Source organism: Elaeis guineensis, chromosome 12 (assembly GCF_000442705.2).
Source record: "Elaeis guineensis isolate ETL-2024a chromosome 12, EG11, whole genome shotgun sequence".
In the NCBI taxonomy this organism is placed as follows: domain Eukaryota; kingdom Viridiplantae; phylum Streptophyta; class Magnoliopsida; order Arecales; family Arecaceae; genus Elaeis; species Elaeis guineensis.
In genome coordinates this window covers 11491501-11514754 of record NC_026004.2, presented here as the reverse complement: position 1 = coordinate 11514754, position 23254 = coordinate 11491501, and the positions used below count along the sequence as shown (strand labels likewise).

Below are 23254 nucleotides of genomic sequence, written 5' to 3'. Positions count from 1 at the left end.
TCTCCGAAACAGGGGACACCCTCCCCCTTTCTCTCCTCCCAACGGTGGCGGCGGAAGATCCGAGGCCGGCCACGTACGACGTCTCCCGACGGCGGCGAAGCGGTGGCTCCGTCAATGACCATGACCGGCGGCGGTTGGCAGCCACCAGCTGAAGGGAAACAAATTCGGAAGGAAATCAAGAAAAATAAAGGGGCCGGACTTCGTTCAGAATTGGACTGCTTGCCGGCGACCGAGGCCCCTTCACACGGGTCTAGGAGAGCACCCAGAAAGTTTGGCCGGAGGTCCGACCGGCCATTAAAAGGAATCAAAAGAAAGTTAGGGCGGATCCCAAAATCAGGGGATCCCTTTGCCATTTTGAAGCGATCTCCCGTCGAGATCCCGACCGGCGATAATGGCTCGATGGACGGCGAGGCCAGAGGAGGGTAGGAGCTTGGTAGCACTGCTCCGGCGAGGCCCTAAGCAGGATAGCAAGGCGAGGAAAGGCGACGGCTAAGCAAGGTGAGATGATTTCTTGTTTTTTGTTTTCTTCTTCTTCCGGCGATGACAATCCACTGACGGCTCACAGGATGGTTCCTAACCTCCGACGAAGTCGAGAAGGAGCCGAAGTCGGACTTTTTCTCTGACTCAAACAGGGGGAACTCTGTTCCCATTTCTTTTTTTGTTTGACTGCTTCAATAGTCGTGTGGAAAAAGATTAGAGGGACGGGTCCTAATCTTGCATGTTTGTAGGATTCGTCTTGCAAGCATACGACATCTGTTACATGGTCGATTTGGAGCATGATGGATAAAATGATATCAGAGCTTAGGTTTAAGATCATTAAGGATTGTGCTAGATCATTAATAGAAATAGTGATATAAGAGCCCAGGTTCAATGATTTTTATGACTCGTTGGAAATGTTGAGAGTTGGATAGAAATCAGGCGATAAGATGTCTTTGTTTGCTTTTCTTGTTGATAATTTTATGTTATTTTGTCTAAATTTATAGAGATCCTTATCTTATTTTCACTTAGATTAAGAATGCCATCCTGCCATATCCATAGCCGAAGAAGTAAATAAGTTAATTGGAGTGTTTTTAGGGTAGAGTCCGTGGTAACACGATGATTGAGATCACCTATTTGAAGGAGTATCTAGTATCCTTCTGTATCCATCTTTAGATATAAGCACTCATAAATCAAGCTTTCTCCTTTTATGGCCAAGGATAAACACATTAAATACCATATTTGATGTAGCTGGTTTTATTAATTATTTATGGAAAACAAGATTTAAGGAAAAACTTTAGATAATCATTGCTTCATGTTTAAGTATGAAAGCTTGTTAGATCATGGTCATGTTAACTGTTTCTTCACTTTCTGGATGGCATGAGGAGCCTTCACCTAAGGGATGCAGGTACGGCTAAGTGATAACCTATCCAGGCTTTTATGGGTGCATTGTTGACTTTTTTTTATCAGTCCCAAAGCTTTGTAAGTATGTCTCACTTGGAAGCATATATATCTCTATTGGATTCAAGCGAGATTGTCCGTTGACATGGTAGTCGATTTCTCCATTTCTCCTCCATTTTTATCTGAGTATTTCTTCAGTAGATCATTGATATCCACTTTTGAACATAAGCATTTATCAAGTAATAAATAACAATACATCAAACTATCACAGTCGCCTTTTTTTTATATGACTGAAGATAAGCATGTATAATATGAAGTTTAACATGTATAGCTTTTGTATTAGTAGGGAAAACAGGTTTTAAGAATGATTAAATAACCATTGCTTCATTTAGATAGGAAATTAGTAATCATGATCATGACCTCACCTTGCAAAGCTCTCCTTTTGATCAAGATGCAGGCTAGGCCATATATCCTAGATACATTTCTTGCGTGCATTATCAACTTCACTGACCATCTGAAATGTTTTAGGATTGTTGCACTTGAAGAACATACCTTTGTTTTGATCAAGCAGGTTAGTGTGTTGACACGATACACTCTTTATCCATGTTGCCTTCTAGGATTGTTGCACTTGAAGAACATACCTTTGTTTTGATCAAGCAGGTTAGTGTGTTGACATGATACGCTCTTTATCCATGTTGCCTTCATGCTTACTCATGCAGAGAATATCCGGGGATCTGCAGCAACAGTTACTAGTGTTTTTCTCCAGTCTATGTTTAAGTGATAACCATATTATAAAATAAGCATTCATCAAGCAATGAGAAGAACTGGATGATCATTCTTTTTCACTTTAAGTATAAATCCCTTCATGGCTTTGACTAGTTTGCTTTATGGATGACGTGAGGGGGCTTTACCTTTTAAGTGCTTCCGTTGATTAAGGATGCCCCACTCGATTGCCTATTCCGGCTTTCTACATGCGTTACCCTCTAAATTTGTTGTTTCAGTCTGAAATATTGTTCTATACTGCAGGTGGAAGACATATTACTCCTAGTGATTCAAGTAGGGTAGCGGGCTGATTTGGTAGTTTGTATCTTATTTCATCCTTCATGATCATATATGGCTTTACCCTTTCTTTTTTTATATATTAAAAAAAAAAAACTTGTTGGTATCATATTTAGGGGCTTTGATCATGATTTCTCAATGTTGATTTTGAGGGATGCTAATAATCCAAAACAGCTACTTTTAGTTTTGATTTTCATTGTTTACTGGTCTGAGAAACCGTTGCTAGTTTGAAGTTGAACTGGTGAACTGGTTATTGGTTAATGTTGTAGCATCTGGCGTTAAGGGAAAAAATAGGAGAGGAGGTTTCCTCTTCTGATTCATTTTCCATTTTTTCCTCTTCTAATGAGAGAGAGAGAGAGAGAAGGCATGGAGGTCTTCCCTACCTCCCCCGTAGTTTGTGGAATGGGTGGCCAAACTGCTTGAACCACCTTGAACCAAGCTGAACCAAAAGGTTCATCTTGCTTTGTGTCGGTACCACCTGGTTTGGGTGCTGAACTGCTTCAAGGCATGACTTCATGCTGATTCTAACCTGGTACAGATTGGTACCCTCTGAACCATGCTGTTTGCATTGTTATGGCACACGATGGCTAAGATATGTTGGCCGAATATGACCCATATCATATATTATGAAATGATTATAAATCATCAATGATGAACCACTATCAAGAAATTACATTTGGTTTTTCTGTGATGCATTGAGATACCATTGTGTATTGAGTGGTAGAAATAAAATTCAAGTTATAAATAACTGACATATGTAGTTCATGATAATAATATTTTAATATTATCCAATGGTTATAATTGTTATAGAATATTTACTATTAATTATAAATTTATGTGTTTATTTTTGTGTGTGTATGTGTGTATGCAAATTCTCACTGAGTTGTTAACTCATGATACTTTTTGTCTTTCTTTCAGAGCCACAGAGATTCAGGATTTGGTAGTATGTGATGAAGAGGATTTAGAACATCTATAATACCACTAGATGTTTAGACATTGTAGTTGAACTATTTTTTTTTTAACATAAAACGGGCCATTTTATTGCATTTTGTTTTTGAGAAAGGTGATTATGTTGTCAATGTTTTGTTCATTAATAGGCCTCGTATAATGTGTGGTCGTGTCACATGCCTGCGTGCGTTGTGGGTTTGGGATGTGATACACTTTCATGTGCACCCACTTGATAGCCAATTTAGACTTTTATGATGCATTACTAAATTTGTGATTGCTCTAAAATATTGTCTCTGTTGCATTTGAGAATCATACTCCTATATAATTCAAGTAGTTAGCAGGTTGACATGGAAGGTTTTTATTCATGGACACTGAAATCAGCATATCTTTCATTCCGTTTTTTGCTTGCATGCATTTGTTAAACAATAAAAAAGTTTACAAACAAACTCGTAATCCAGTTGTCCTTGTTGGGATCTGGTAAAGTGCAAATAAAATGTTTACCAAAGCTACAATTGCTGATTTAGCAACTTCACAATCGTGTTTGGCAACAAATCCATGAGTTGCACCAAATATTGCCACTTGCCAACATGATTGCTTGCAAGCATGTTATGAACTGGGAAGCATTACCTTTGTTTTTGGGGGGTATTAGCGGGTAAGGGACGTTACAACAGCTAATTCTCTTTAATGGCCAAAGATATCGATGGTTGAATGCCATATATGCAAATTTATTTGTCATTAGTTTCCCCAAAAAGCTTTTTTTTTTTAAGGTAAAAGTATCTAATTATTGCCTCATCTTATATAATAACAATATAAAGAATCTTGCTAACAATGATAATCTAACTTTTGCCCCAACGCATTCAAGAGCCTGGAAAACCAATGTGTTGTTGGTGGGTGCAAGGAGTACGTCCAGTTCTTTTCATGCTGTAACAAGGTACTGATATTAAGAAATACCGGCTTCATCTTCCTATGAGCCAATTACTCCTTCAGGTTCATATTATGGAATCACATCTATATTGCCTGCAGATTAATTTAACTCTCTTTTCTTTCATTTTCTCTTCCCTCCTTCACTTTCTCTATTTCCATGTCTTGTTGGCTTGCTTTCTGTATGTCCGGTTCTTGAGTAGGAGTAGAGAGGTAGTTGATTTTTTGTACAAGGAAGAGACATCAAGAACATTATCATAATCTATTAAAATAATGATGATGATAATAATAATAATGAAAATTTATTTCTTAAGAGATTATTGGATCTCTTTGCTTCTATTATAAGATGTTTAAATCTGGTCTGCATGTCAATGGACATAACCTTATATATATTGCTTCTTAAAGTTGATATTTTCTCATTTTTAAGTTATAAAATCCATTATGCTGGTTGGATCTTTGATTTTGTAAAACCATTAATCTGGTCTGAACCAATGCGGTTGAATCAGACTGGATATTTTTGGTTTTTTAAAGCATATTGGACTGTTATGCTGCTGTAGAATGGTGCAAGGACCTAACTGTAAATCTGCATCTATAGATACGTACTGATTGAAAAGGACCTAATCATAGAGCAGTATTTTGCAGATTTAATCCGATCACTAGTTCAGGTGAACCAAACTTGTTATGGTTTAAGGCTGAGTCAGATCTGTCCTGTTATGCAAATGGAAAAATAGAGCATGGACCCTCACATAGTTTTTCAGGAATCTGTTTAAATGTGAATCCGTGTTTACAGTAATGGACAGTAGGGAACTATATTTAAAAGCATGCTTGTTTATTTCCATTTCTTTAATTTATATGCTATGTAATTGATTCATATGCAAATGAAATACTAAAGGCCTATTCATGTCTCAAATTATCTTAATGATTGATTAACCTATTTTTTGTTCATGCTTTTGCAAAATACAGAACAGGGGCTGGCCGGCATACTCTTATAATGCCTCCTTTTTGGTTACTTTCAACAATTTTAGTATTGCAGGTTTGAGTCTTGCAAACTTTTAGATCTCCCCCACGCTCTCTCTCTCTCTCTCTCTCTCTTTCAGTGTTGGAGAATGGTTATTTCTGAGCCTACTCTCTCTCTCTCTCTTTCTCTCTCTCTCTCTCTCTCTTTCAGTGTTGGAGAATGGTTATTTCTGAGCCTACTAGCTCACTCACATAATTGTGGCGAGTAGAGGTCGAGAAATAATATGCATAAAGGGATTCAGATCTAGCTAGTTCTGGATTTGCTAAGAGATCAACAATGGTAGCTCTAGCTTTGTAGTACGGTAGCAGTAAACAGAATATCAGAAAGTGGATTTATGGTGGTTTGTTCTCATGCTAAATTGAATTTATGCACGTACAATTTTTTGATGAATTAAAATTGTGGTCATCAAATTATAACTTTGATGTAAGGAATAATTAATTCCAAGAACTATTAAAGATTGAATTTCTCATTAACTGTCTTAATAATTTCCAGGTGCAATTATATTTTAGGGCAACATGGATTTATAATTATGTTTAATTTCCTCATATCTGAGAACTAAGAAACGAGCTTAGTTGATGATCAGCAGTATAATAAAATGGATCAGTTTCTTCCTCTTTATATTCTAGCACAGATATGTTTCTATATCAAGAGTGGGTATTCTTATGATTTTATAAATGTATATATACTCAATAGAAAACTCAAACTTTTTTTTTCTAATTTAAGTTGCTTGCTTCAACTCCTATATGAGGTAAACTTCAAATCCATATAATTCGTGCTTTTGCTTGGTATTCAAAACTAAATCATCTACTGTTTTTCTGTTAGTTATGCAACATGGCTGTTAATGTGTCCCATTCAGTCATCAACCATCATTGATTACTGGAACCAATTAAATCAAACCATAAAACAAATTCCAGGGCTGATGTGGAAGGCCTTTATTGGTTCATATGATGAAACCATAAAACTAGTCAAAAATGAATCAATTTATAATCTAAGTTGTAGAAAATTCTTACCATGCGAATGTGATGGCGTACAGCAGATGAAATCTATGACATAGCTTGATTATAAAAATTTTCTATAACATCAATTTTGAAGAATTTGACAACTATTCTTCATCCTTGAAATATTGGCATTTTAATTATAGGTTGTTACTAATGTGAGCGGAGAGCGGTTGTCCAACAATTCGCAAGCCTGCTCATCTGTGAGAATTGATGTTCAAGATAAATATGTACGTGCTGACTTCTTGATTGGATTGTCATACTGTTGAGTCTTATATTGAATGAATCAGTAAATTAAAGGTGGTGCGGATGGAGCATGAATGCAGGTGATCATAGATAATGGCATTCTCCAGTTGACGCTATCAAATCCTGGTGGGATTGTGACAGGAGTTGGATATAGTGGTGTCGATAATCTGATGGAAGTTGGTAACGGAGAAGATAACAGAGGGTAGGTAGCATCATGGTTACGATAATCTTTTTTGAATCTCCAATTAGTTTGGATTTATTCATAGAATAAATGATTCTGAAATCCAACAGCTCATGAAATTTTGAGAATGTAGCATGACTTGTCCGATAAAATATTGGGTATTGATGCTATAAGCATTTTTTTCTCTTTCTGTTACTCGTGCCATAGGTGCATGTTGGTGTAATGTGGAACCATGATATTTGTGTCTTTACCTTTTTCTTTTTTATTTCTTTTTTAAAAGGAAAATATGATCTATGGTTTTATAAAGCTGAGTATTGGGTTGTTTTGATGCAGAAATATTCACTTTCAGAACTATGAAATTGAAAACCTCTCATTTCGCTAGGAATTTTGAACTTGATGATTGTCCCCTCCCAGTCATCTAAATGCTCTTATGTTTGCATTTTCTCTTTTGAGTGGTGAAACTCCTGCTAAAATGCTCTTGATTTAAAAAATTTAAGAAAATGTGTTATGGAAAATTAAAATGAAAAAAAAAAATCCAATTTCAGCCTTATGCAGGAGCTCACCATTTTAATTGAACTACATTATAAACTAATTATTTTCTGAAATCTTTTATGAACTTCTGATGTATTTTCAACAATTTTATGAATGCCAAGTTTCTTTTCACTTGCTGAGCATTCCAGGCATTGAGCTTTTGAAAATCCTTGGGGCCCCAAAACTCACCTGCTAACTTCTTTAGGTTAAAAGATTTGCATCTTGAGTGGGGATAAGATTCTACCAAGTATCACTTTTATGATACTATTTGAACAAACATAGGACTGATATGGATGCTATTTTCTCTTGTGACTCTTAAAGTTTCACTAAACCTTCCTTCCACTGTGCATTTAGGTATTGGAATCTTGTGTGGAGTGGAAATAGAGACGCCCGTACATTTGATAGGTGAGTGAATCTCTTCTGCCACTTCTTCTTTCTTTTTCTATCCTTGAATTGAATATAAAGTTTAATAGTAGTTGATCATATAAACTGTCTTACAGGATAGAAGGAACAAATTTTAAAATAATATTTCAGAGTGAAGAGCAGGTAGAAGTTTCATTCACAAGAACATGGACACCATCCCTCAATGGCACGCTTATCCCCTTAAACATAGACAAAAGGTGCATCAAGTTTCAATCATTCATTTTCTTCTTGCAACTGATGAAAAGGTTATGAGATACTGATAGTATATAGAAGTTTCTAGGTTTGTAGTGCTCCAAGGCAGCTCAGGATTCTATACCTATGCAATCTTTGAACACCAGGAAGGATGGCCTGAATTCGATATAGGGGTACTGAGGGTTGCTTTCAAGCTTAGAAATGACAAGTAAGTCACAAGTAAGTGGACTTCAAAATGTTTTCATGTTGTCATCTGATCTCAAGGTCATGGCAGAGCAATCTTACCTTTGTACCAAGGCTCACCTTCGTTTTAACTCAGTTGCTTATATCTCAAAATTAAGAAAAAAAAGATCATTAACTTATATTTTGGCCATCATGGCAGTTGATTTCCATTTTAACCATCTTAACAAAGGTGCTAGGTTTGCTCATTTAATCTCAAATCATTTTACTTTAAAATTTGTGCTAGAAATGCATTTATCCATTTTGTATATAATTATAGGTTTCACTACATGGCATTATCAGACAAAAGGCAGAGAATCATGCCCATGCCTGAAGATCGCATGCCTGAAAGATGTCAGCAGTTAGCATACCCTGAGGCTGTCCTCCTCACTAATCCAATTAATCCAGACCTCAAAGGAGAGGTAAACTAAATATGTCAATGAAAAGCCTTAGTACAACCTTACTATTTCCATTTATGTACATGGCATTTGATTTAAGGATGTCCTTCTAGGTGGATGACAAGTATCAATACTCCATCGAAGATCAAGACAACAAGGTCCATGGATGGATAAGTTTTGATCCTCCAATTGGCTTTTGGCAGATCAGTCCTAGTGATGAGGCCCGAACAGGAGGGCCTGTTAAGCAGGATCTAACCTCTCATGTTGGTCCTACAACCCTCGCTGTGAGTATCATAACTTTTGGAACTTAGTGTGTTTCTAGCTTCAGCATCTCCTTCATAATAGAAAGCTTCAGTTCCAATGGTCTTGTCAAAAGACTATATATTATTGGAAGGCCAAAAAACTTGTAATGTCAATATGTTATCATTACTGGATTTTCTTCATATGAACTTCTTGTACATACTCTTCATAGGGCTTGATAAGCTATTCACAGCTTTCTTTTTTTGTCTTTTTTGAGAAGTACGGTGGGAATGCCACCACAGGGATCAAACCGCAAACTTCTTCCTAGCATATGTGTTGAGAAGAGAGGTGCAAACCAATGGAACCAAGTCCCGTTAGCATCATTCACAACTAGAAGTACATTAGATTGTGACACTCCTCCTTGGCTTAGTAAATTATATTATATAATATAGTATCCTTCTGTTTGCAAACAACAAATGAGAAGACATGCAAAAATTAATGTGAACATATAGAGAATTCTACTAGTTTGAAGGTTGCTGTGTCAATAATCGCTACATAAAAACCGAGCTGGCAATTGAAATCTTGTTAGCTATTTCAACTTACAAAGCATTCACATTATGATATGCATTTCATTAGCTTGAGACAGATCTTTATAGAATTTGATCTTGCACTTGCTAGAACTTCAGTCTTCTTCTGGTTATTTGATGTTTCTTTTCTTTTTCCTCTTTACTGTCTTTAGGATAGAACGATATCAAATGGAAAGAATATTGTATCCTTTTGGATTTAGATCAATGAGTTTGATTATACATTTTTTTTTGTTTTCCTAAAGATGCCCCTCAAAAAAAAAATGTCACTGCTTTTCAGCTAAAATTGTTGTGGTAGATATTTGTTGATATTTTTACGAAAGTTCTTGATCTAGAATTTTTGAGTTTCTAATAACCTGAAATATCATTTCCTCTGCCTAGGAATGCATTTCATTGTTTACAATTATAACCTTGTAGGTTTATCTTCTTTGACTTCAATCTACTTAATCTATATGTGTGGCAATTATATTAGCAAACTAGGCTACAGGCCTGTAGTTGTATCCCTCCTTCAAATGGAGGGGGTTCTATGGTTAGTCTTGGAAAATGTTCCCCAATGATTTGGTGCAGGCAATTCTCTGGTTGGGTTTTCCCTGCCTCCTATACACGAGACACCATACCATTTTCAGTTGAAAATACAATATCTTGTCAGTTATATTTTTTGCTTCAAAGTGTTTCTTCTTTTATTCTATAATTATGATTCTTATGTGATAGTTGATGACTTAATGCATAATGCATAATGCATCTTGATGACTTAATAGTTAACACATAATGCATATTATCTAAGATATATCTGTTTCTTTCATGTCAATGGCAACAATACAGAATTTTTTTTAAATTTGATAGAAATTGTTACTGCTCAATAAAGAGTACTCCTTTGATACAATGACTTGAAATTTTTTGTTTTTGGTTTTGCTGCATTTTATGCCTATGATTTAAGGATCATTGTGAATATTTAATGTGCGTGTATTCTTGCTGTATTCAGATATTTGTCAGTTCTCACTACTCTGGGGAAGCACCTAAATTTGGGAATGGAGAGTACTGGAAGAAAGTTTTTGGCCCTGTGTTTATTTACCTTAATTCTGCTTCAAATGGGAAAGATCCAAAAACACTCTGGCAGGATGCGAAAATGCAGGTTATTTTAATATTTTATTAGCATATTAGAAATGAAGAGCTATCTTCCAGTGGTTACGAATTGAGGTCGTCCTCTACTACTATTTTAACTTTGAAAATGCTAGCCAATGTGATAATTCAATTGCTGGTTTTTCTTGTGAATAGCTGTGGTCTAGTGGTCACATCATGCATTTGTTGGGAGCATGTTCAATTTTTGAACTTTGAGAAGTGTTTTCTGAATGTTTGACATGAATGATTCTTCCATCAGTGACATGAAATTATTAGTTCATCTCCCACTTTAACTTTTCCAAAAATGATTATGGTGAAAAAAATAGGATAGACTAACTGATGAAAGTTTTAAAGTGGCTTGACAAATTATTCATGCATATAGACTAATCTTTGTTATCGAGACAAACCATTATGTGCCATGAACTTTCTCTAAATATTTATGTGAATGGTTTTCTGTGTTATTGCAAATTCTGAAATATTCATTCTGAGTATTCATTTTTCTGAACAAAATTTGAATTATTTGAACAACTGCTTTAAAAATATAGTACTATTAAGGAATTAAATGAAACCTTTTTAAAGTAAATGAATGAATCCATAATGAATTTACATATGAAAGGTATTTCTATAATTAATAGTTTGTAACTGGATCATGCTTAGACTTCCATGCTTCTTTTCTGTATTTTCAGATGCAGAGAGAAGTCGAGAGTTGGCCTTATAGCTTTCCGGTTTCAGAGGACTTCCAAAAGAGATCACAAAGAGGTTCTGTTAGTGGTAAATTACTAGTTCGAGATAGGTAGGTTTGGTTCTCCACTTCATATATTTCCTTAGAAGTTTATTAGTTCTTCTGGTTTCAGTTATAATGAAGAGAATAAAAATACAATTCATAAGGTCCTAATTGTCATTTTTTTTAAATCATACACCGATACAGTCAATATTATTCTTGTGTGGTGAAGGAAAACAAAATCTTTATGAATAATGATAAGCTGTTGCGGTAACTATATATGGGTTTGCTTTCTATATATTTAAAAGAAACATAAAGCCTCTTCTGAGCATTCTCAGCATTGTTTGCATTCCTCTCTAGGGATAATAGGCATAATAATGGGCTTACTGGTTGGTACGCAATGATGTTCACATAATTAGATTGGGATATGATCGCCAGGTTGATACATGGTGAAGACATTTATGCAAACGGTGCTTATGTTGGTTTGGCTTTACCAGGAGAAGCCGGATCTTGGCAAAGAGAATGCAAGGTTAACCATTTATGTTCTTTTCTTTTTTAAATAAAATGCATAATGATTTTTTTTCACTTTCTATTTTTGTTTTTTTAGCAAAGCTCGGGAATGAACATCCTAGTATCTTATGTACTTTGATTGAATCAGGGATACCAATTTTGGACCAGAGCAGATGCTAATGGGAGTTTCTCAATTAAAAATGTCCGAACTGGACAATATAATCTTTATGCATGGGTTCCTGGCTTTGTCGGGGATTACAAATATGATGAAATGATAACAATCACCTCAGGTTATTGTATATCAACCACATGCATTGTTGTTTTAGTGATGATTTGATTGTTATTATCTATTATGGAAATCTCATTATTTCTGAACTTTTGTAAACAGGAAACAATATTGATTTCGGTGACCTTATTTATGAACCCCCAAGGCAAAATGTCACCTTTTGGGAAATAGGCATCCCTGACCGTTCTGCTGCTGAATTCTATATTCCAGATCCAAATCCTAAATATGTTAACAGGCTCTACGTCGATGATCCAGTTAACAGGTTATATATATTATCTGTTCAGAAGTAGTGTAGTTTCATTTTCAAAGATGAGCATTGGCATAGGAAGCGCAATATTTTTTCCTTTGACTGCACTTGATCTGATTATTTCTCAAAAAGGACCGTACTTGATATCATCATGTCCTATTTTAGTGTTGAACACGTTGTGTTATTCTTTGGTACTTCATTTTAGTACTAAACAGAATCTCCTGCATTGTTTTTACAGATTCAGGCAATATGGCCTATGGGAAAGATATGCAGATTTATATCCAGACAGTGATCTTGTTTATACAATTGGTAAAAGCGACTATAAGAAAGATTGGTTCTTTGCTCATGTTACGAGGTAATATTTTGTCAAACCTAATTTGTGCTCCTTTTAGTTTTTGTCTCTCTAAGAAGAAATTTAGCTTAATAGTTTTGAAGAGAATTGTAGGTTCAGTAGCTGACTATCTTTTTTATCACCCTGATTCTTCATTTGTCTTGTTTTATCTTAATTACTAAGTTCTGTTGTTGATACTCTTCTGCCTAGCAGTTACTTATATGGTTGTAAATAGACTTCAAATTTGCAAATACTTGTCCATTTCAATTCTCAAGCTTGAGAACGGCGTTGATTTTGATTCTCCATTTAATACTTTTATGGTTAATCATTTGTGATTCATGATTTGTAGACAAGCAAAGATTGAACTGATCATTCTTTTGACAACATTGGACAATTTTACTATAGATAATTTGATATATTTGTTTTTAGTGTTTGACATGTTGCCTTCCCGCATTTATCAATGCATAAAAAATAATCACAACTTTTGCACCAAGTTGGACAAGTTCTAAAATTTCTTTTGACCCTTTATTATTGGTCTTCTTCATGTTTGTTTTGATAAAAGTTTGAACTAATTATGAATTTATCTCATTGTCAAGTAATAAGTTCCTTCCACATTACATCTTTGCATGGGCATTGAGTGAAATTGATTTGTAACTGTTCTTACCTTTCAGGAAGATTGGTCAGAACTCATATCAGCCTACCACATGGCAGATTAAGTTTCATCTTGACAGTGTTAGTAATCAATCTGGAAGTTACAAGCTTCGACTAGCACTTGCATCTGCTGCTCATTCTGAACTACAAGTATACTCGTAAAACTTTCTCACTCAAATTTATGATGTGATAACTATATTGTGATGAACTGACTTAATATTTATCTTTGGCTAAGGTCCGTTTCAATGACTTGAAAGCAAATCCTGCTCACTTTACAGCAGAGCTGAACGGTAGGGACAATGCAATTGCAAGACATGGAATCCATGGTTTGTATTGGTTCTACAATATCGATGTACAAAATACCTGGCTTGTTCAAGGTGCTAATACAATATTTCTCACTCAAGCTAATAGCCAGGGCCCTTTTCAGGGAGTTATGTATGACTACATCCGAATGGAAGGACCCCCATACCTTTAAATGGAAAGAATTGATCTTCTTGTTTACTTGTCGCATTGGACAAATAATACAGAGTATTAAAGTCATGAATGATCATGAACTCTTGCACCAGAAATATCATTGCTTCTCAGCCATCAATGAGCATTAAAATTCTATGATGATATCAAATTGTTTAGTGGAGTTGGGACTGAAGTGGCTTAATCAAAACTTCCATGAACAGGATTAAACTTTTCAAGTTGAGCCTGTTTGCGTCCGTCTCATGTCCTGCTTCCATAGCTGGATTTGTTTATATTTCAAAATCCTAGTATAGCATTGTTACATGCCATGAACAAGGATACTTGGATACTAATTCCTTAAGCTCTCTCTCTCCCCCACCCCCCCTCCTCTCTCTCTTTCTCTCTCCCTCCCCCTCCTTGTTTCTTTGTCTCTCTCTTTTTTCATTGAACAAGGGGTGGCATGTCACTCAATATCCGTGCTATATCTTTCATTGTGAGGCTCTTCGATTGAGAGAGTCTTGTTTCCTCCTCACTCAAATGGGATGATAGCTCTCTATTCACCACCCGCCATCAATCTTGATAAAGGCATGCAATATATAGATCTATGTACATATATACATGTATGCATGTACATATGTTTGTATGTGTTATTAAGAAAAACTCTCACTTTCCGACTTGCATCTGAATCTCAATCTACTCTCATCTGCTCCTGCTTTAGGCAACTAAAAGTGACCAGCTTATCAAGTAAACAAGAAATGAAGGGTATCATTAAGGTCTTCACATCAGCAAAGAGCTCGGTTTGTGGCTAGAAGGTGGTGATGTTGCACTAATTTTTCCTATCATATTAATCAAGTTTTCTAGCACCTTAGCTATTTACTATTTATATTGAAAAAAAAGGTCATCACCTATTAATTTTTAATGAACTTTGTTGATCAGCTCTCACTTTTTTTTTTTTTTTTTTCAAGTTTTGAGCCCATAAAATGCCGAGCAAATTACTAATTCAATAGGTGGATGTTGTATAAATAGTCCTTGCTCAATTACATTAGACGTTCAACCCAACTTTATCCTATTTATCTTGGACTTATAACATTTTGGAGTTATATTTTTGAGTTAATTTTGAAATATTTTATATCAAGTTCTTCGTACCTCTGCTGATATAAAAAATCCATCGACCAATCTTTATCGATCTTTATAATTGTAAAGTTCTTCTCTCCATTTTCTTTCATAGTTTTTTATTTTTTTAATAGATTCACTTTTAATTCGACATACAAAAATTGTACTTTCAGAATATTTCTCTACTTGTTCATGTCTATTTAATTTTCTAAAACTTGATTTTGTTTTAATTCATGATGCTATAATTAAACTATAGATGGCATCAAATGAGAATAAGGAACACCCATTATAAATTTGGATTTTCTTGAAACTCGCAAGCTTAAAGAATAAAGTAAACGGATGAGGATCAAAGTACTAAAATTGTAATTTGGATAATTCTATATTTTTTTAAACTTAAAGAGCATTTTGGCATTGTTGCATTGAATGGGTATATTTATAAATTTTGAAAAAAAAATTATGATTAATATGTACTAGTTGTTATAGTGATTTGATCGGGAAAAGAAAGTTTTTTTTTTTTTTTTCAATCCTTTCAACATCTCTTAAAGAAAGGTAGAATATGAGAGAATTTTTAAAAACAGTGTTTAAGTCCCTTTTCTTTCTTTTTATTCATTAATTCTCCCAAAAATAGAGATACATAATGTCTACTAATAATAGTAAGATCGGTCCTTGTTCAATTTGAGTCGAATTCTTTTTTCTAGCTCCTGGAAGAACTTTTGTCTTTGCACAATTAGGTCAAATTTAACTTTCTAGTTTTAGTGAGACTCTTTTAATTAAAATAAATATATCTAATAAAAATAATTTAAAAAATTAAAATTTTTAAGAAAGTAGATCTCAATTTCTATATCAATTTTATTTTTTATCATTCTGTCAGATTATTTTCGGATTAAAAGCTATGTCAAGTCAAAATCTTATCTGAAAGGAATATTTTTGGTCTAACCAATCTATTTCAGCTTTGAACAAAGAAATTTGAGCTTGATTGCCCAGAGTTCATTGTAGTTCTCGAAAAATCATCTGATGAAGAAAAGATCATCGAAATTAAGCATCTATGATCAAGTTATAATCTCTAAAAGTTTAACATGTGACTCAAGTTCTTAATGTAGCAAATCTTACTCTTGAATCTTATACAACCTTATCTGTAGTGGTTAAAGTAATACATATTGAGTTCAATGATCCTCGTAGATTATATAGATTAATTAAAGAAAATAAAGTTTTAAATTCAAGGAGAACATAGTGCAGCTATAGAAAAATTTACAGAAGTTAAAGAGTAAGAAAAATCTGGATACATGCATCTTTATAGAAAGAGAGTCACCAAAACAAAAGGATTTATAGAAAAAAATCCAATAATGACAATCTTTCTGAGAGGGCTTAATAATAAGAAATGGACGACTTCAAAAAAATTATCAAGGAGAATATGCAAAAATAGTTAAATAGAGATAGAGCAAGTATAGCTTGGATGTTTGATCAATAGAAAGCATACATGGTTCAAGAGTTACATATTGTAGTAGAGCAATCTTGGATTGGTCACTCCATAAAGATTAACGGACTTTTTTTTAGTGAATGATCGATTTTTTGATGATGCTGCTAGCAAAATTGGGATGTCATTCACACATCAACCATCTTCAGCTGTGGTATATAATGCTTCTTTTTTATAGATGTGCATGATTTATTTATTTATATAATAAAATATTTTTTATTGTTTACTAAAAATAAAGTATTTTTATTATATATAGTAAATCTATATTTTTTAGGATTTTGATTGTTGAATATTCTTTCTTATATGATTTTATTTTTATTCATAATAGAGATATGCTTCTGGGATAGATGATGCTACGAAGGAAATGGATCATTCGTCGAAGCATGGAGAGGATCATTGAGGAAGTAGTGCATTATATAAATAATGTAAAAGTTATTGAAATATTTCAGAAAATACTCCTTATTATCCATACAAGATACTAATTTTTAAAATTTTTGACTTCTAGACATAAATTTGAATAATAAAATTATATTTAGTAATTAAATATTTAGAAAATTAATTTTATTTGTATTATTGTAGCACCCTACCACAAGTACTACACATATTTTTTATCTCATGGGTGTCCACTAATCGCCACTTACTTTTTAAATTTATTTAAGTTTAAGCTTAGATTTATTAAGTCCAAATATAAATAAATTGCAACAAATTAAGGTAGCAAATACCATGAATACGTAAGACATGCTACCTTTGTAGAGATTTTCTGAATATTATTTTCTTATTTTTAATCTAAGAATATATTATTTAATATAGGATCTGTGATTTTGGAAAAATTATGAATTCTTTGGTGTTGGGTATAAAATACCCTCAGCCGAAGTTCTTAGCAGGATTGACCCTCCCAATGCTCCTTCGGCTTTCGACCGCAGACGGTATCTCCCCAGACTTCTCCAACAGCCGGATTCCCACAGTGCTGACTGAATTCCCCCGACAGACGAACTCCCACTACACCGTCCTAGCTCCTTCAACATGAGTTCCCCCAGTTATCTATTAAACCGCCCTAAGCGCTCACCAAGCTCCGCCGCTAGCCGACTTTCTACGACTATTAGCTGCTCCCCGAATCCCTTCCAGACTTTTTCCAGCCAGATTCAACTCCAATCCGAACTACCCCGGACTCCGCCAACGGCTGAACTTCTCCAACGGTAGATTCCTACAACTACCAGATTTTCGTCCGGACTCCTACGGGAGCCGGATCTCGTCCCCGACCTCGACTGCGGAAAGGCTTCGCCCGGACTCTTACGGGAGCCGGGCTCCGTCCTCGACACCGATTGCTGGTAAACTTCGTCCGGACTCCTACGGGAGCCGGACTTCGCCCCTGACTTTGATTGCAGGTAGATTTCGCCCGAGCTGCTACGGGAGTCAGATATCGTCTCCAGCTCCAGCTGCGGGAAGGCTCCGCCCGGACTCCTACGGGAGCCGGGCCTCGTTCCCAATCGTTCCCAATTCCAGCTGCACAAGGACTTCGCCCGGACTCCTACGGGAGCCGGGCTCCACCCACGACTTCGCTTATAGGTAAACTTCGTCCGGACTCCTAAGGGAGCCGGACTTCATCCCTGACTTTGATTGCAGGTAGACTCCGTTCGGACTCCTACGGGAGCCGGATCTCATCCCCGACCTCGACTGCGGAAAGGCTTCGCCCGGACTCCTGCGGGAGCCGGGCTCCGTCCTCGACCCCGATTGCTGGTAAACTTCGTCCGGACTCCTGCGGGAGCCGGACTTCGCCCCTGACTTTGATTGCAGGTAGACTCAGCCCGGACTCCTACGGGAGCCGGACCTCGTCCCCGACTTCAACTGAAGGAAGACTCCATCCGGACTCCTGCGAAAGCCGGACTCCGAGCTCCTCTCAGACGGGTGGCTAGCGATCTCTCTCCGCCAGACACCCCAGCCGAACTCCGACCGATAGGCCTGGACCCCTTGGCAGGCCGCAGCAATAGCCACGATCCTGCTCCACCTCCTGCGATGGATTCCACGCAGCTCCATCACTCCCTGGTAGGCCATAATAATGGCCACGATCCTGCTTCACTTCCTGCGACGGATACTGCGCGATCCTTCCATTCCCTGGTAAGTCGCGACAACGGACGCCGCTCTGCTCCCCGTGGCAGACTCCACGTGGCACGCCCCAGTGATGGCCACGGGTCCACTCCACTACTCTCCGCAACAAACTTCTCCTGACTCTGGGCGGCCCATTGCCAGGCGGTTACAGACATCACCATCAGTTTGTTGCTCCCTCCGCCTATAAAAAGGGGACCCCAGATACGTTATTATCTAAGCTCTCGTTTTCTACCTAAAAACTCTGCTAAAATTTTCGTTCGAGCACTCCATTCTTGTTGAGGCAGAGAACTGACTTGAGCGTCGGAGGGTCTTGCTGGAGCAACCCCACCTCTGGTTTAGACTTCTTTTGCAGGTTCCGACGGCGACCGCGACTCCCTCGACTCCAGCTTCTCTTGTGCAAGTGGATTTTTGTACCAACATTTGGTTTTGTATAGTCATCATTAGATCTACAACGTACAATAAATTATGTTGAAATATAAAATTTGGGCATGACTTCTTTTATTTTCCCTGTTTTTAACATATTTTAGGCCTCAATTTTTTTTTTAAAAAAAAGTAAGGGATAAAGAAATAGGAAAGGAGAGAGGGATCAATTTTGATTTTGGCTTCTTGTTTTCTGAGTATTCTTATGGATTTAAGAAAAAACAGACGAAGAGGTAGAGAAGGCACAAGAGGCCCTCTCTACTCTCTACTTAGTCATTAAAGCATAGTGGATGGTTGGACTACCTTGAACCTAGCTAGATTGGGTGATTCATCTTGGTTCGGGTTAGCACCATCTAATTGAGCCCTGAACTGTGCCGAGGCATGATTTCATGCTAGTTCTGATCTAGAATGGCCCCAATTGGGAGGAAACAAAGTTATTTAGGAGGGCACAATAGACACTACTTGACATATTGATCAAATCAACCCCTATTACATGTCATGAAATGATCATGACTTGTTCATAATGCACTACTACCAGTAGGAATTATCATTTGAGTTTTATGTGATACATTTAGATATCATGATATATTTAGTGGTGAAAATAAAACTCATGTATGAATAACTACTACGTGTATCACACGATGATAATATTTGGATATTAGCCAATGTTTATATTTGTTATAGAACATGTACTACTATTTCTATCAACTTATTTATTTATATTCGTGCGTGCTTTTGAATTCTAACCAAGTTGTTAGCTCATGGCACTTCATGTCTTTCCTTCTAGAGCCAAAGGGTTTCGGGATTTGCTAGAGAGGGGCGAAGAGGATTTAGAATATCTTTGATATCACTAGATATTTGGACATTGTACTTGGACTATTTTCATTAGCTAAAAATAATGGATTATTTTATTCTTAAAAATGATGATTATATTATTGATGTTTTGTTCATTAGTAGGCTTTATATATTTCATAGGTTTAAATTATGAAATGTGTGGTCTATATCACATGCCAGCATGAGTGGTGGGTTTGGGACGCGATGCATCTTCTTGTGAACCCGAAGCAGACTTGATCCACTTGATAGCCAATTTAGGCTTTTATGATGCATTAGGAACTTAATATGTTGTTGCTTTGAAATATTTTATATGATGCACTTGAGAAAAGTACCCCTATTTGATTCCAGGAGGGTAGCACCGCGCTAACATAGAAGGTTTTTACTCGTATTAAGGTTGTAATTGCAGCATATCTTTCATTTCCATTTTTTCTTTCAAACATTCGTGAAGTAATAAAAATTTATCCTGGTTGGAAAGATGGGATTGAGAGGATAGATGTTCCCCATTCCCCATTTGTTTTAAAAGATTTTAGAAAGAAAGGATAAAAAGAAGGGATTATCTATTCACTCAGACTTGCCAATTTATAGCTTTCATTAGATTGTGCAATAGCCAATATAAAGATCTATTCAAACAAATGTAAGAGAGCATTCGGAGTGCTTTGAAAGCTGTGCAAAACATGATCAAATAGCTGATGTTGCAAAAAAAAAAAAAAACATTAATCATTCTTTTGCATGAAATATACAATCCGAACTCATCAAATCTACAGCCACTGACTTGGCAGCTTCCGAATCAACTGATTCATGTGCTTGGCAATAAATCATTGAGTTGCAGTAAAAGGGTGATAGATATCCTTTGATGGTTAAAGATAACGGATGGTTAAGTCTTACCTTTTCCTTCAAGGGATGTTGCCTAATCTTAAATATATATTTAATTTATTTTGTATTAATTTTTCCAAATAGCTTTTTTTTAATAAAAGTATGCCATTACTGGCTCATCTTAGGAATCTTATTAACAGTATAAAGGATCTTGTTAACAATGATAAATCAAACTATTGTCCCCAATCATTTTGATGGTGGATGTGAGAAGCATGTCCGGTCCTTGTGGTGCTGCAGCAAGGTATTTGGTGTCAAGAAACAATGGCTTCATTTCCCTATGAGTCATCTTATGGTCCCCCTAAAGCTTACATTGCGACATCAGAGCTACCATGCCTACGGATTAATTTTATTTCTATTTTCTTTTATTTTCTCTTCACTTCATCTTTTCCCTGTTTCCTTGTCTTTTTTTGGCTGATGTCTCTGGGTCCGGAGTGGAGTGGCTGTTGATTTGGAGCAAAAGAAGAGAAATCAAGTACTTTATCGTAATAATAATAATAATAATAATAATAATAATAATAATAATAATAATAATAATAATGATAATGATAAAACTTTGTTAATAGCATCTTGGGTTCAGACCAGTTTCCAGTGAAGAGCAGGGACCGTTGAAACGGGGAAGGAGGAAGAAAATGAACAATATTTATTTCTTAAGGGATCATAAATATTGTACTGGATCCTGGATCCTTTTTGTTGTTTTGTTACAAGATGCTATAGATTAAATCTGATCTGTTTGATGTTAATGGATATAACCCAATATATATTTCTTCTTAAATTTGATTTATTCTTTGGGCCTTTGATTTATAAAACCATTTATCTGGTCCGAACCAACGCGATTGAAGCAGACCTGACTTGTTTCGTTTTTTTAAAATCAGACTGGACTGTTCTGCTGTTGTAGCATTGTGCAAGGACCTGACTAGAATAGTGCAGGGACCTGAATGTAAATCTCATCTATTGGGGGACCCAATCGTAAAGATGTATTTTTCAGATTTAATCCGACCTCTAGTTCAGGGGAACCAAACTGGTTATGGTTTGAGGGTGAACCAGATCTATCCTGTTATGCAACTGCGGAAATATGACAATGACCCACGCACAATTATTGAGGAATCTGTTTATGAATTCGTGTTAACAGTTATGGGTAGAAGGGACCCATATCTAAAAGCATGCTTGTTTATTTCTATTTTGCACATTTCATGTTTAATTTATATGCTACGTAATTGATTTATATGAAAATAAAAACTTATAGGTCTATTTCATGTCTCAAATTATCTTAATAATTGACTAACTTATTTCTTGTTCATGCTTTGGCAAAATACAGAACAGGGCCTCACCAGCATACTCTTAAAAAGCCTCCTTTTTGGTTATTTCTAATAATTTTGGTATTGCAGGTTTGAGTCTTGCAAACTCTTAGATCTCTCTCTCTCTCTCTCTCTTCTAGTAACATAAAAAAACTGTTTTTTCAGTGCTGGAGAATGGTTATTTTTGAAGCTGCTAGCTGAGTCACTTATTTGTCACAAGTAGAGGGTCTATAAATAATATACATCAAGGGTTTCAGATCTAGCTAATCTTGGATGTGCTGAGAGACCAGAAATGCTCTAGCTTTATCTCCATGTTTTAAAAAAGCACACAATATAGTCAATCTATAAATTGATGGTAGCTTAAGTGATGAGTAGATCTATGATTGATGTTTACCTATTTATGGTGCTTTGTTCTCATGCAAAATTGAATCTATGCATGCATAATCTTCTGTTGTTGAATTGATCCATTGGTCATCAAGCTATAACTTTGATTTAAAGAATAATTAATTCCTCGAAATATTCAGTATTGAATTGTTCTTTTAGTGTCTTACCAATTTCTATGTGCGATTAAATTATGGTGCAACATGTGTTCATAATTTTGCTTAACAAAGTTAAGTGAATACTGTAAATTATTGACAAATGATTTTATTGTTTCATCATATCCAAGAATTAAGAAACTAGCCTACTTGATATTCAGCAGTATAACAAAATTGACTGGTTTCATTTTCTCTAAGTTCTAGCATAAATATGTTTCTAGATAAAAATTGGTTATTCTTTGGATTTTATAAATATGTATGCTCAAAAGACTCTTTAAGTTTTTTTTTTTTCCCAAATTTAAATTGTTTACTTCAACTCTTATATGTGGTAAATTTTGAATCCATATAATTCATGCTTCTGCTTGGTATCTAAATCATTTACTGTTTTACATTAGTTATGCAACATGGCTGCTAACATGTCCCATTCAATCATCACCCATCATTGATTAATTGAACCAATTAAATTGAACAATAAAACAACTTCCATGGCTGATAAGGGGGAACTTCACTATTTCATATGATCAAACCATAAAATAGGTCAAAAAATGGACCAATTTAAAATATAAGTTGTATAAAATTCTCACCTTGGGCATGTGATAGAGTCTGAAAGAGAAAATCTACTACATAGGTTGAGTATAAAAATTTTCTATAATTCAAATTTTGAAGAATTTGACAGTCATTCTTCGACATTGAAAGATTGGCATTTTAACTATAGGTTGTTACTAATGCAAGCGGACAGCGGTTCTCCAATAATTTGCAAGCCAGGTCATCTGTTGGTGTGAGACTTATTGTTCAAGATGGATGTGTATGTGCTGACTCTTGGAATTGATTATCATGCTTTTGAGTTATATATTGAATGTGATCAAGTTGTTTATGAATGTGTAAAAAGAGGTGTTGATGGAGGATGCATGCAGGTGATCATAGATAATAACATTCTCCAGTTGAATCTATCGAAC

General features: G+C 35.7%; 1 protein-coding gene across 1 annotated transcript; it reads left to right on the top strand.

Moving 5' to 3' along the window:
* The first annotated feature begins 537 nt into the window (after nucleotides 1–537).
* On the top strand, nucleotides 538–13698 carry LOC105055215 (uncharacterized). The gene is made up of 18 exons (XM_073246500.1): nucleotides 538–1384; nucleotides 4247–4315; nucleotides 5269–5338; nucleotides 6465–6548; nucleotides 6645–6766; nucleotides 7631–7681; nucleotides 7777–7896; nucleotides 7980–8099; nucleotides 8391–8532; nucleotides 8622–8792; nucleotides 10315–10464; nucleotides 11138–11244; nucleotides 11611–11701; nucleotides 11831–11972; nucleotides 12071–12230; nucleotides 12454–12570; nucleotides 13218–13347; nucleotides 13433–13698. The coding sequence occupies exons 1-18, from the start codon at nucleotides 1320–1322 to the stop codon at nucleotides 13670–13672; spliced, it is 2151 nt and encodes a 716-aa protein (XP_073102601.1). The 5' UTR covers nucleotides 538–1319; the 3' UTR covers nucleotides 13673–13698.
* The last annotated feature ends 9556 nt before the right edge of the window (nucleotides 13699–23254 follow it).